The sequence below is a fragment of the Alosa pseudoharengus genome, unplaced genomic scaffold (assembly GCF_046254945.1).
Source record: "Alosa pseudoharengus isolate Yale_2024_CS ecotype anadromous, Long Island Sound unplaced genomic scaffold, YU_APseudo_1.1 YU_APseudo_1.1_scf_13, whole genome shotgun sequence".
Classification (NCBI taxonomy): domain Eukaryota; kingdom Metazoa; phylum Chordata; class Actinopteri; order Clupeiformes; family Clupeidae; genus Alosa; species Alosa pseudoharengus.
In genome coordinates this window covers 6884386-6898797 of record NW_027468598.1, presented here as the reverse complement: position 1 = coordinate 6898797, position 14412 = coordinate 6884386, and the positions used below count along the sequence as shown (strand labels likewise).

Here is a 14412-nt window from a genome sequence, read left to right as displayed (position 1 = left end):
ACATGAAACTAAACTTTAGATATTTTTTTGCTCATGTCCCCTTAGGGGCTCTGTACATTTCCATTGCACCCCTTCACTTTGTATTTTGGAATGGAGACATTCCAAACCAAACCAGCCATGGAACAGCAGTTATGAAGTCCGAGAGTCTATGTTGGCTTGGAACATGTCTTTTATGGAATGCTGCAATCTAACCTGGGTGATCATGTTTTTCTCTGTGGCTATAGAACAGTAATTTACAACAAAACAATATCTACTTATTTATTATTGACATCAAAACTTTGCCTATTTGCAACAATTCAGAGTAAGGACAAGCAAACATTAGTAAAAACAGAGAAAGAATGAGAAGCCTATTATATGGGATAGATGTCAAAACTAAGGTAAAACACTCAAACTACATGGGTAAACATTTTGAAAAAGGATATCACCAGAAGCCTACATGAATAATTTTGAGTGTGTAGACTAAGCTATGTTAAGATTAATATAAATAGGCCTAATACACACATCAAAAGCTTTCAGACATGTAGCCTAGATAGGCCTATATCCCTTTTCAGTTGGGTTTGTAGGCTCATTCCTCAATGTCTGTGGCCCTGAGAGATGCACTGCAACTTGAGAAAAACACAATCAAATTAACAAGGTTGGGTGTCTGTTCTGTTTTTACATAGGTCTACTTTTACTATTGTTCTCTGACACCCTCCTCAGATAAATTCTGATTTGATTGCCCTCTTGTAGCCTACATATCCCAAAGATGCTCCACATCCTGTAGTGACGCAAGGGAAGTGGGCGTGTCGTGTTGTGTAGACGGATGTCTCCTGTAATTTGTCCAACCGGTGTCGCGCATTTTGCAGAATCACCATGGCGTCTGTGTTGAAAGAAACAGCAGGGCTTTATGAAACATTAAAAACTGAATGGAATAAGAAAAATCCTAACTTGAATAAGTGTGGTGAAATCCTGAGTAAACTTAAGGTAAGAATTGAACTGGTATCTGTTCTATTGCCACGAAAACACAGCCAAACTGAGTTATTTAGTCAGGAACGGTCTCCGAATGACATGGCCACTGTCAATGTTGCTAGCTAACGTTAGCTCATATTATCATAGAACCTGCTAGCCAGCTAGCTAAAGTAACAAGTCATGTTTGGCACATCCAGAAGGCAGAATAAGAATCTGTGTAATTTAACCGAAATTTGCGGGCTCGCCCTAAGCACGTGTATTAATCAGTGTTGCTTATGACGACTTGCTTGTGAAGGCCTTAAACTTAACAACAGTTGGCGGATGGCAGTGTGCTAACATGCCGCTAATTACATTAGCTGGCTAACGTTACTGTTCCACAATACATTAGCCTGTCTTATTGAAAACAAAGTCGGCGAGAACAATCACAGTGGATTTGTGATCAGATTTGTTAAAGTACTTAAACAGCTCACTTTTAAAACAATTACCTTGTGTCGCTCGCGAAACAATTGCCCTACTTTCATTTCATGTAACGTTAGGCTAGTATAAACATTTTAATTGGGTTGCAAGTATTCTTTGAACATCATCTGCAATAAGTAACCATAAACATATTAACAAGTTAGCAAGTTATATTACACGTTGAATGCTCCACTCCTGAATTGCTGTGTAAATAGCAAATCATTTTAAGTGCTGTGACAGTTACTTCTTAGTGCCTTAGTAGTCTGCCTTGTGTTTTCACAGGTCTCTCTTTTGGAGTTGAATTTCCTCCCGACCTCAGGGACTAAGCTCACCAAACAACAGCTCATTCTTGCGCGTGAGTATGCCTATTCTAGTGTTTCTCTAGCGTCTAGAGCAGGGGTGGGCAACTAATTTCCCCAAGGGGCCACATGACAAACTGGGACTGTTGAGGAGGGCCGGACTCAAAATACCGAACTCAAGTCTGAACTCAATTTTGTTCAATTCTATCCTGTTCTTGTATAACATTAAGTAAATCATATGGTTTTGTTTACTAGTCGTAAGAACAGATGAAAATGTGAGGGAGACAAAGGAAAAACAGCAATAGGCCTATTTAATCTATGTCCATCCTCATTCCTCAAAATGATTTTTTCAGTTTTCAAAGACTGATATAAAAAAGTACTACAATATCTATATAATTAGGCTAGGTCATGAAAATGTGAAGGAGTCAGTACAACCGATTGGCCGTGCCACCATTTCATCAACACTCAGCAATATTTCATCATTAAATCATTACCATCATTAAATTAACTCTATGCAGAATTAGACTACGAAAATGTGGAGCAGACAAGAGTAGGCTGTCATTAGTTAATCAACATGCACAAAGAAAACTATTTTAAAAATGTAGGCTATGTTTTTGCTTTAACTTTATGCACATAACTGTGATTGGTGAACTCGCTCTGTGTGTTGAGCCGGCTGCTTCAAGCAACCTGTGGGTAGTAGCATCATACTAGTTCGCTAACATAAGCTTTGCAAATAAACTCAGACATATTTTGGTTACAATTACGGGGTTATCCGATTGTAAACTGTCTATCTGCCAGTAACGTTTTGAAATGAACACTTCGTATCGCCAACGAGCAGCAGTAGGAGTTCGTTCTAACAACCTTTGCGGTGGTGAGCGACGCAGACATAAGAGACACAAAACTTTGAAAGGTTTACGCCGACGTAAAGGCAACTACATTGTGTCGACGCAGAAGCATTTTTCTATTCACCAGCACATCAGTGAGGGTGTTTACGTCGCCGCATCCACGCACAAATGTATGGGCGTACAAATAGCAGTCGCTTTCAAAATAAAAACAACGATATTGATTTGCATGCATTATCTCTATGCTAGGCTCTTGACTATTGTTCTTTCACGGACCTTACGCGGGCCGGTCAGGGAAAGCCCACGGGCCGGATGTGGCCCGCGGGCCGTATGTTGCCCATGTATGGTCTAGAGCATTTAGGGGTGAAATACTGGATGTTCCAAGTTGATTTTTTGCACCTTATAGACACATCCATTGCTTGTGTCATACATGCCTCTAACTAAACTGAATATTGCAGGAGATGTCTTGGAGATTGGAGCTTTGTGGAGTATTCTGAAAAAGGATATCCCCTCCTTTGAGCGATACATGGCACAACTGAAGTGCTACTATTTTGACTACAAGTAATTTCACTATTTTGCTTGTTGTATTTGGAAGTGAAACCTATGCTGTCTTAGGAACACAACTATTTCAATGGACATATCCAAATATATATATTATTATATTTTTTGTAATATTTTCTTGGCATTTTCTAATTGAAGGACCCAGAAATGTTAACTTTTTTTATCTGCTTCTCATAGGGATGAATTGCCAGAGTCAGCCTACATGCACCAGCTACTGGGTCTGAACTTGCTCTTCTTGCTCTCTCAGAATCGTGTATCTGAGTTTCACACAGAGTTGGAGAGACTGAGTGCTAAAGACATTCAGAGCAATGTATACATCAGACATCCTGTTTCTCTTGAGCAGGTGATTTTGCATTGAATAGGCAGCTTTGCCTTTTGCATGTCTGACCAAACAAGTGAATGAAGCAATGTGATGCTGACAATGACTTTGTGTTTATTTGTAGTACTTGATGGAGGGAAGTTACAATAAGGTCTTTCTTGCCAAAGGAAATATCCCTGCAGAGAGTTATACATTCTTCATTGACATTCTGCTCGACACTATCCGGTGAGATGAGTGTTATTTATTTATTTATTTTAAACCCTTTATACCTGTGACTAAGGCAGCCATCACACTGAGGTCCACAAAGCAGTTTAAGCAATGAAACGAAATTCTGTATTTGCGCCTTTGTACATTTTGGTCCTCTCGCCATGTTGGTATTTAATTGTTTTGATTGATCAGGATGCCTAACATTTGTCAAAAGTAGCATGAATGAGCTTTACATTTCAACAGAAAGTTAATCCATCATTGTGCCACATCCAGCTTGCTAGTGTAGCACTTGCGGTGTCAACCAATAAGCTGCTAAACCTTACCAGACAATTGGAAAGCTTCTTCTTTTGCTTCTATAACCACTTATCAGTGTGATTGCTTCCTGATGTCATTTATTTGCATATGATGGAAGAGCACATGGGATTCACTCCACTGCTTTGTTTCTGGTAGTGATGAGATAGCTGGCTGCATAGAGAAGGCTTATGAACAAATCCAGTTCAACGAGGCCACAAGAGTACTGTTCTTCTCATCACCTAAGAAGATGACCGAGTACGCTAAGAAGGTTAGTTGGTCGTGCACGAACATACTCAGTAAGCCCATTTACAGTGTCCAGGCTTCATTGATGTTAACGATCCCTTAATTGGCAGGGTAAAATGTATTCAGCGCTGTGGACACTGGCACCGACTTGAGCGCGGCACACTCCGCTTCCGACATTCAATTACTTGGACAACATTATTCTCAATACCCCGGGCCTCACACCAGCGGAGGTGGTGGCAGAGTTTGACGCTGTTTTGCGGGGTTGTATTGAGAATAATGGGGTCTAAGTAAGTAATCGAATGTCGAAAGTTCCGTGCTCATGACACCGCCGGTGTCCGCAACCCTTTCCTGTTTCTGTCTGGGAAGTTGGGTTACTCCGTGGTGACATCTTGTGAAATGGGCTAATTGTTTATATGTGTAGGGATTTAAAAAATTGCACAGTACAGATCATACATTGCCGTTCATCTTCTTAATTCTGTTTGCTTGTATTGATCAGCCCACTTTTCCCCTTGCCCTTTTCTTTGTCCTACAGAGGGGTTGGACTCAGAGTCCTGATGGATACTACTCTTTCAGCTCCCAGCAGCAAAAAACAGAGGAAGTGACGATTCCATCAACAGAATTAGCCCAGCAGGTCATTGAGTATGCACGGCAGCTGGAAATGATTGTGTAATTCAAAGTTGCATGCAGACATTCCCTCCTTATGTGCACACACACCCATACACAAAAGCTATACGTACATGTAGGCAGATGTACAGTCAAACTTGGACTTGCCTTTACCCTTTGGAGATAAACAGACATGGATCCAACGGGCCGGATATGTATACATCAACAGATAGCTAGTTTATGCTGCAGTTCAAGGTCTGTATTAAGGCTAATTCACATACTTTTCTTTTACACACTTGTGCCTGCCTGAGTGTGTTGCAGTATTAAATCTGTTAGTCTGTTTGATTGTGTATATGTCCATGTACTAAGTAATAAAGTTTGTCACAGTAGCCCTTGATTTTGATCTTTGATAGCCAACATGCATACTTAAAATAAGCCAAATAACTCACAAATCTTTGTATTTCTTCCCATGCAAATAATCACAATAAAATGTAAAATCTGCAATGGTAACATGGGAAATCATGGAGAAGAAGCTTTTTTAAAGTGTCTCACACCACTTTAAACTTGTTCTGTTGCAGCCACTCTTACCAGGTGTGTGTTTAATTGTGATTACTTTCATCTGGAAATGCTTTTTGCATTGCACAGGGCAGATACATATGATTCACATGATTTTCAGGTTCAAACATTACAAACACAACTCTTAAAACTTATTTTCAGGTTTTGCTTTGGAGTGTTTGCAGAATCACTCCATTCCAATGCCCTTGCCTTGTTTCCTAGCAACTGGCATAGATTTGCTGTGAAAGTTTGTGTTTTTTTTTCCCCCTTCTTTTTTTGAATTGATAAATTCTTAGTACCTTTCATGGGTTGTACAGCTATTGATCTGAGAAATGCACATTTTTATTTCTTCAGTGGTCACAGGTTGTGTCAGTTCATAATAAAACTTTTTTTGTCCAAATTTGACTGTTTTTATTATTTAAAAAAAGAATAAAGAATCAGCAAATGTCTACAGGCATCAACGTTGCAGCCAACTGTTATGCTTTTGTTGACTGAAGGCACATAATTCCTTTACAAGAAACATTCAACGTTTTTACAATTATGTCAATTTTATTGATTTACTGCCGGGAATCCTCCCTATCCAGTCGTACACTCAGAGCAATTGAGGCAGCCAGTGATGCTGTGGTGACCCAAGACGGCTCACACAGGTAGTTCCGACTTACATTCAACCTAAAGATAATAGCAATTAGAGACTTTCATTTTTTAAGAATCTGAAATTTCCCATCAAAGCTTACTAAGAAGTGAAAGAAAAAAACACGGGTTAAATGGTAAATACTACTGCTTTGCCGTGTCACTGCATACATAACAGTTGTGTGAGAAAGTTTTGTTGCCTTACCATTGCACTACATTTTTGGGCAGCTTGCCATTCTCCCGGTGCTGACAACGGACCCTCTGCACACATGACCGATCAGTGGTGAAAGGATGCCAACGACCTTCAGGCCGTGAGAGAGGCTGTGGAGATGGTGTTGAGGGTTTTGGATCCTGTGCCTTTTCTTCATTTTCTGTATTTGTATCTTCTTTTTCTGTCATTTTGGATTTTGGAGGCAATTGTTTTATTTCTTTCATCTTTGTTTGTACCTGATTAGCGTTAGCCGGTATTTTGGCATGAGTCTGGTGAGCTCTGGTGATGAACTTAGATGGACTTTGTCCAAGCTCAATGGCGGGTGTGGCTTTAGTTGTTGCTGTACCTTGTTTGTCACATCGGGCATTTAATATGTCTGTTGTGGACAAACAATTGGGGGAAGTCGATGTGAGTGATGGGTCTGGAGAAACAGGAGATAAGGCTGGCTGATGCGGAGTGATCAGTGGCTTTTGAGATTCCTTTGAAGGGCCAGTAGAACTTGAAAGTTCACTGTGAACGACATTTGCAGCAGAACAGTCTAAATGTTCTTGTGGAGTGTCAGTAGGAAGAGGAGCTTGCTTTGCACCTGATTTAGGGTCGACTTGCGAAGGCACACATTGAAAACTTTCCTTCACCTTTCCTCTCACAGCTCTGGATATTTGCGCTGAAACCCTCAGCTTGTTTTGCTTTACTTTGTCGTGCAGTAAAGAGACACCTGCAGCTTGCAGAGCAGCTTTTAATTCTGATTGACTGATTTGACTAGGTGAAGGTGAGACACGTATGGCGTTCAGAATTTCTCTCATTTGTGCTTCGTCTGTCAGATCTATGGCTGGAGCAGAGTTTACATTGTGCGCTTCACAAAATACGGTCTTTGATGTATCCGTTCTCAGGGTGGGATTTGTCCCTCTTACAGATTGATTCCTTTTTGGTAATGTCGGTGGATTTTGGTTCAAATTGGGTTCTGGTTTGGTATTGTTTGATGGTGCATTGTCTGTCTTCTGCTCTATTTTTTTAGTTGCATTTGCCACGGGGGGTTCTTTTTCCAGTTTGATAAGGTTAGAGGAGATGGCAGATTTTTCATTTTGGTTGAGATGTGTTGTTTGCTCAGTGGCTGCTTTATTTTTTGGTGTAACACTCTGGTCTGGTGCACCCGTGAGTGGAAGTAGATGGGTAGAGGAATTGTCGCATGGTTGTTGTGGGACAGTATTACCTCCTTCAGCAGAGTCGTCATCCGTTTGCGTTTCTGTCTGCTTCACACCATATGATAACCTAATTTTCTTCAATAATTTGGCCCTGGCTTCACGTCGGGCAGGGTTGACCTTTGGTTGAGACTTTTTAACTGCCTCTGCATAAGAGACTCCATTTAGGGCTCGCTGCACCACTGCCTGCTTTTGAGTGACTGGTGGTTCAGGAAGCCACTTTTGGTTTTCCACATATGCAAGTCTGTAAAAAACAAAATGTCTAACGTTATTTAATGTAGCATGCACAAAAATGTATCTTACACATCTAGCTACAGGGCTTTCCAGGCCAGGCTTGGATACTGATGCATGCAGGACAAAGGAGGTCTAGAGAAAATATAGTTCAGCATAATCTAGAGTGAGCCATCCACTAATGATGAAGCACTCACCTTGACATAATCTCTGCATGGGTTTCTTCAGAAATCACAAAATATGTTTGACTGTTCACATTGTCATCACTTTTACTATCTGTGTTGTTGACCACAGTGTTATAAGAGCATGATGAGGATTTTTCACTTATTTCCGCTGAAGTTGTTTTATTATCTACCACTGCTACTTCCGATCTTAAAGGACCTTGTGTCATTTCTGGGGTGGTTGCAGTAAAAAGGAAGGGCACTGGAACATCCTGAGAGATGCTGGCTATAGCTTCCCTTATGACAGTTTCCGGAGTCAAGGCCGGTTTCACAGGTGGTGGGGGTTCAGGCCAGGCCTCCTTAGGGATTTGGGGTGGTTTTCTTTGCCATGGAGAATTTTCCCACAGAGGAGCAACAGGTCTTGTAGGAGAAGCTAAAGCGATGTTCTGAGGAACTGCTTTTGGAGGAACTGCTTTCGGAGTATCTAATTTAGGAGGATCTGATTTCAGAGGAATTGAGGATCTGATTTCAGAGGAATTGTTCTGAGGAACTGCTTTTGGAGGAACAGCTTTCGGAGGATCTGATTTCAGAGGAATTGATTTCGGAGGATCTGATTTCAGAGGAACTGATTTCGGTGGATCTGATTTCGGAGGATCTGATTTCAGAGGAACTGATTTCAGTGGATATGATTTCGGAGGATCTGATTTCGGAGGATCTGATTTTGGAGGATCTGATTTCAGAGGAACTGATTTCGGTGGATCTGATTTCGGAGGATCTGATTTCAGAGGAAATGATTTCAGTGGATATGATTTCGGAGGATCTGATTTCGGAGGATCTGATTTTGGAGGATCTGATTTCAGAGGATCTGATTTTGGAGGATCTGGTTTTGGAGGATCCTTTGGAGGAGTGTTGTCTGATACTGATGGGAAGACAAATGAAGAAATCGGGGTTGGCACTGGGCTTTTAACTTGAGGGCGGTCCCAGGAAATATCGTAAGCACTTGGCTCTTTTGGTACCCTAAATGGGTTTGTTGTAAGAGTTGCTTGGGGTGAAAATGCGGGCACTACTGGGCTAGAGTCTACGGGTCTTTTGTCTTCATGTGGAGTCTCCACTAGTAACTGCTTTGTGTATAATGTTGATGTGCCAATGGCAGATGCGAACTCATGCGGAATTCCCTTGAAAAGGTTTGGAGGCACAGGCTTAAAGGCAGTTGGTGGAGACAGTGTAGGGGCCTTGGTCTTATTTCGAAAGCTACTCCATATATCTGTGTCTTTCTTCTTTGGCAAACTCTCTTGTTTGGTCTCAGGGTTTCCCTTGCTTTGTTGCTCCTGTTCTGAGTGATTATTTCCCATTTTTGTGCTCTGAAAAGAGGAAAGACATGTTCACATTCAAGTAAGTAGTGAGCACTGCTAAATTCTTTCATTATATATTTTTTTATCTGCAATATCTGTATTTTGGCACAAAACCAATTGTTTTGTTATCTCTGTTACACAGCAACACCCAGCCAAGGCATTGGTTTATACCATTGTTACCTAAGGCCTACATTTGAACAGTTAGGCTAAACATTTTTAATTTTGTCAATCCATTGGCTCATATTTAACGCATGGCTGTTCTTTTGATAGGCTTCCCAGATAGCAATCAGATGTGTAGGTATTGAACCACCAGTGGCTTGCCACCGGTGATGTCACCTTTACTTTAACTAGTTGTGAATAAAAACAAATTACTAAAATTTGTAGGAAGAAGTATAACTAAACGGATAAAAAAGTGTTTGGACCACAATTGGCAAAAGGTGGTGTGTTTGTCGCAACCTCTCAGTGGACCGCAGGAAAACAGACAAAAATGCCAGCAGACCACCAGATCTGCCGCCCAGTGGGCCGACAGTGGTCCATCAACCTCTTGCTATCTGGGTTGGCCTGTATGAAGTAAACTCATCACCGAATAGGTTAGTTAGGCAAAGGATACTATGCAGTAAGAACCACTGCTAGAGCACTGCCACCAGTTGCCCACCCCAAACAGCTTTGGTAGCCACTCTGTCAGGCCAAGACATCCTAAGAAGTCCATAGCGTACATTCTTCAACATCTGCCTGTCTCACCTAGTCACCAGATTCACTCACTTCATTTCATGAGAGACATTTTCCAAGCTATAGCATTGTAAAGGGCATAGACTTTGTGTTAACTTTGAAATCATTGGTTCAGCCTAACTAATCATTTTGATTAATTCCTACGTCACCTAACCTTTACAAACTGATTAACTGCATCGCAGTCGGGCAATTATGTATGTAGCCTACCTTTGCTGTATAAATAGCCTATGCCTATACATTCTTCCGACAGCATTTTTTTTAAATGTGCGTTAGCTTCCTACTTTACAACCATTTTTGATTTCGAAATGTAACTAATCCCCTCTCATTGCTAATTGGCCCACCAATGGCTGAGGGAAACGTAACCGATGAGAAAAAGGCCAGCAGACCACCAGATCTGCCACCCAGTGGGCCGACAGTGGTCCATCAACCTCTTGCTATCTGGGATGGCCTGTATGAAGTAAACTCATCACCAAATAATTGTGAGCAGCCAGATTAGTATCTCAGTGAAATAAAAATGAGAGGAGAGATGTGTTATCGCTTACAGGTACCAGTTACGTGGCGAGCTGCTGCATTTTGAACCAGTTGGCAAGCGGGAAAGTGAGGCCTGGATGAGACCGTCCATGAACACACCCAGGCTCTTTACAGAGGGCTTTACATAGGGCCTCAGGGAGTCTAAGTCCATACCCTGAGTGTGATCTCCACTGGGTCCTAATAGGAGGACTTCAGTTTTTTTGTTAATAAAATTAAAAGGCCATCCAGGCTTTGACATCATCAAGACAGTCTAGGAGAGGTTTTAAGGAGTCTTGACCCTTCAGGGGATAAATGTGGGTGTTATCTGCATAGCAGTGGAAAGAGATACCATATTTTCTAAGGATGGAGCCTAAAGGGAGCATATAGAGGGCAAAGAGGATGGGTGCAAGAATGGATCCCTGAGGCACACCACAGGATAGAGGTGTTGAGGAGGAAACAAAGTCGCCTATGCTGACAGAGAATCTTCTATCAGAGAAGTATGATCTGAACCACTCTAAGGCAGTACCTTTAATACCTACGCACTGCTCAAGGCGAGAGAGATGGATGGTATGATCAACTGTGTCAAAGGCCGCTGTGAGGTTTAGCAGGATAAGTATAACAGCATCACCAGCATCAGTAGCTAATAAAATGTCATTGCAAATTCTTAGAAGTGCAGTTTCTGAGCTGTGAAGGCTTTAAAACCGGTCTGGGACACTTCAGAGATGCCTTGTTTGTCTAAAAAAGATTGCAGCTGTGCAAGCACAACTTTTTCCAAGACTTTAGAAAGGGATCGGAGTTTGGAAATAGGTCTAAAGTTAGAGAGGACTGTAGTGTTTAGATTCAGCTTTTTAATCAGAGGCGGTACTGTAGCATGTTTAAATATGGTTGGTAGCCTACAACACCTGCCATAAGGCTGATTTAAATATTTAAGATATGAGGTCCAGTAGTATAAAACATTTCTTTAAAAAGCTTGGGAGGGACAAAATCTGAAGGGTTGGAAAGTTCATTCGACTAATTGTATCTTTTAGGAGAGTGAGAGAGACTGGTTCAAAATGACTGAAGGTAGGCTACTGTAGCTGGGCAGATGATAGTCATAGGAGGGGTCTGAGATAAATGGTTGAAGACAGTCTATGGTTGAAGATATTTGTGGTAACGTGACGACTTTGGAAAGCTGTGTTGTCCACCTAGGCTACTATGCCATTTTAAATCAATTAATCCAAAAATAAAAGGGAAGTTATGGGGTAGGCTAAGGTTAAGGTTAATTTAAGAGAACACGTGCAAACGCTTATATCATAATACATCATCTGCCAAAATAGCAAAATTCTTTGAACATTTTAAAATAGCCTAGTCTAGTCATTTAGCCTGATATCGTTATCACACGCAGGTAAAACTAAATTAACGCTAGCTAATGTTAGCCTAATCGGATAAACTTCCACGAAGCATTGTGTAGTTCTAGCCTATAAGTAAAACATGTTGGGCCTAAAATAGCAATACAACAGGCCTATTAGATTGGCCTACCTCGCTGATCACTGACACATGATAGCAGATCAAGACCTTCTCGTTGGCCTAGGCTGGATAGCAAGGATTATAACTTTTACAACCCTCGCTTGATACTTAATCAATCTAATGTTGCGTACGTTATTGTTCAAAGAAATAAAAATCGAATCAAAACAGACACAGAGCTTTCAACCAACGGTTCTAGAGTGCTCTAGAATCTTATTTCGCTTTCACGGCCTTTATAAGACTGCACTGTGGGCTAGGCCTACAAGTCGTGGCTACTGCACCCAAGTCGAGCAGAAAAGTTGAAAAGTTTACTTTACCAAAAACAACATAAATGTCCTGAACACAAAGTTTGGTGGACAGTAGCCTATTGTAGTCTAGTTTGGCCCATATAGATTTTATTTTTTATTTTTTTTAATTTCCAGTTTGATGAGCATGCCATTATAAGCCTAGATAGACTTCATGAGAACAGAGCTAAGAAAATTCGCTTTTTGAAAATGTACTAGAAAGGCCTCAATATATTTTACTATTGCTTCTCCGATTAAAATATTGGCTTATGTTACACCCAAATAACTCGTTAATTGAGCAAAGTTATGCAGACCTAACCTTCTCTAACACTAGGCGTGTTTCAGTCAGTGCTTTGAACATGAATGAGTTTTGAATGAATGGACACAAGGCACGAGCTAGTAAAAACATTATCATGGCTCCCCTTCGTGCATCAGCGAGTGAGTGACATGAGAAGGAGCTGTCCGTAGTGCTGAAACAGAAATCTCTTTTCTGTCCCTCAATGGCTTTCTGCACAGCCGACAACAAACAAGTGATTTTTCATTAGACATAATGACAGTAGATATATTACCCTATCTCGTAGTTTTGAACAATATGTGTGCATAGTAGCCTAGCTTATGCCGATGAACGTGCCGTTTCTATAGCCACTCGTAGGTCAGGCTATCTCATATCAAAACGTGACATTGCAAGTAGGCTAATTAATCTTCAGGTCATCTGCATTCATCATAGATTAATATTTCTGTCGCCTACATTGTAGCCATGGCTATAGGCTATCTGTCTAATCTGCCTGTGGCGTTATGTTTCCCGCAGTAACGCACGTTTGGGTCAGTGGCTTTGGTGTAAGAAAATACATTCATTGATCGCCTTGTAGAAATTTAGATTCGCGACTTGCCTTAAGTGCCAACCCTGTGGAGTCTATGTTGTGAGAGACTGTGTGAGGCGGTTTAACGGTATCTAGTCTGAAAGGAAGGCGGCAGGTAGAGTATGAGGACAAGAAACAGGGTGGGAGTAATTGAGAGAGGGTGAGGGAGGGTGAGGGAGGGAGGATGCTGCCGCTGCCAGCGGAAAATGGCTGCTGCAACCTCGAGCCCATCCTGATACACCAAAACGACATAAAGGTGGAAAGTAAAAAGAGACGAACATGAGAGCAGCCAGAGGGACCGACAGACAACAGGAGTGAGGGAAAGGAGTCGAGTGTGAGCCGAGAGGGGGGATTAAAAAAGGAGACCGGGGGGCACAAGCTCGAAGCAACGGGCAACACCAAGTCATGGAGGGCGAGTAAGTCTTCACATTTTTTATTTGCCAAAGCACAAAATTGTACACAGAGACATGCATCGAAGATAGACTAATGGTGCTCTGTTCCTTTGTCATAACTGAAACCCCGCCATACGATCAACCACAATTCTACACATACAATTATATTGTTGGTAATAAATATTACGTAGGCTAGTATCGGCAGTATACACCCTGTTCTCCATACATCCGCGCAAATGTGTGGTAAATACGTACTTATATGGTTCGAGTTCTAAATGACAACTACATAGTGGAGATGTAAAAAGGAGCTTCTTTGCCACTTCAAAGACAAACACGGGGATAGTTTGTGTTTTGGCCATAATACGCAATGGGAATTGGCACATAGCAGTCAGGAGGAGGTGTGAAGACTTCTCCTCTTAACCATTAAATACATCCGTGAATCTACAAATGTGTTGAAGAAATGGACAAAATATGGCGAGTTTTCTACCCACGTCGCAGGAAGGCAAACCGTCGCTGAAAGGTGTAGCGCGCGGGTGATAGTGTTATGATTTTTATCAACGCGCCTCGGCTTTCATTATGATTTTTAAAGCCAAACTTTATGAATGAAATGTGATTTTTTTTTCCCTCTCACCCGCTTCTCAACCCCCTCCTCCTTTCTTTTTCTAATGTCGCCCCCACCCCCCAACTCTCGCTTTCTCCATCTCCCCTCTCACCCACTCATTTCTTCTTTATAGTCGATGGTAGTTGATTTCCGTGTTACAGCACATCCGATTGAATCAGCCAGTTTTATTGTATTTCATTCATAAAATAAGAGGTGTTGGATTGTGTGTATATCTCCCTCCCTCTCTCTTTTCCCTCTCTCTCTCTCTCTCACACAGTGTGTGTGTGTGTGTGTACGTGCGCGCGCCCGCGCGCAGAACTGGCGATAGGTGGAGATAAGATAACGCAATTTATTACAATTGTTGAAACAATATTGTCATTGGTATTAAATAAAACTTGTTTAGCAAAGGCCATGAGCACGAA

At 41.5% G+C, this 14412-nt stretch overlaps 1 protein-coding gene across 1 annotated transcript; it reads left to right on the top strand.

The window, feature by feature from the left end:
- Positions 1 to 837: 837 nt before the first annotated feature.
- Positions 838 to 5727, top strand: psmd8 (proteasome 26S subunit, non-ATPase 8). The gene is made up of 7 exons (XM_076281949.1): positions 838 to 963; positions 1687 to 1759; positions 3004 to 3106; positions 3284 to 3449; positions 3550 to 3650; positions 4083 to 4194; positions 4702 to 5727. Exons 1-7 carry the CDS (start codon positions 853 to 855, stop codon positions 4837 to 4839), a joined length of 804 nt encoding a protein of 267 aa, XP_076138064.1. The 5' UTR covers positions 838 to 852; the 3' UTR covers positions 4840 to 5727.
- Positions 5728 to 14412: the final 8685 nt, after the last annotated feature.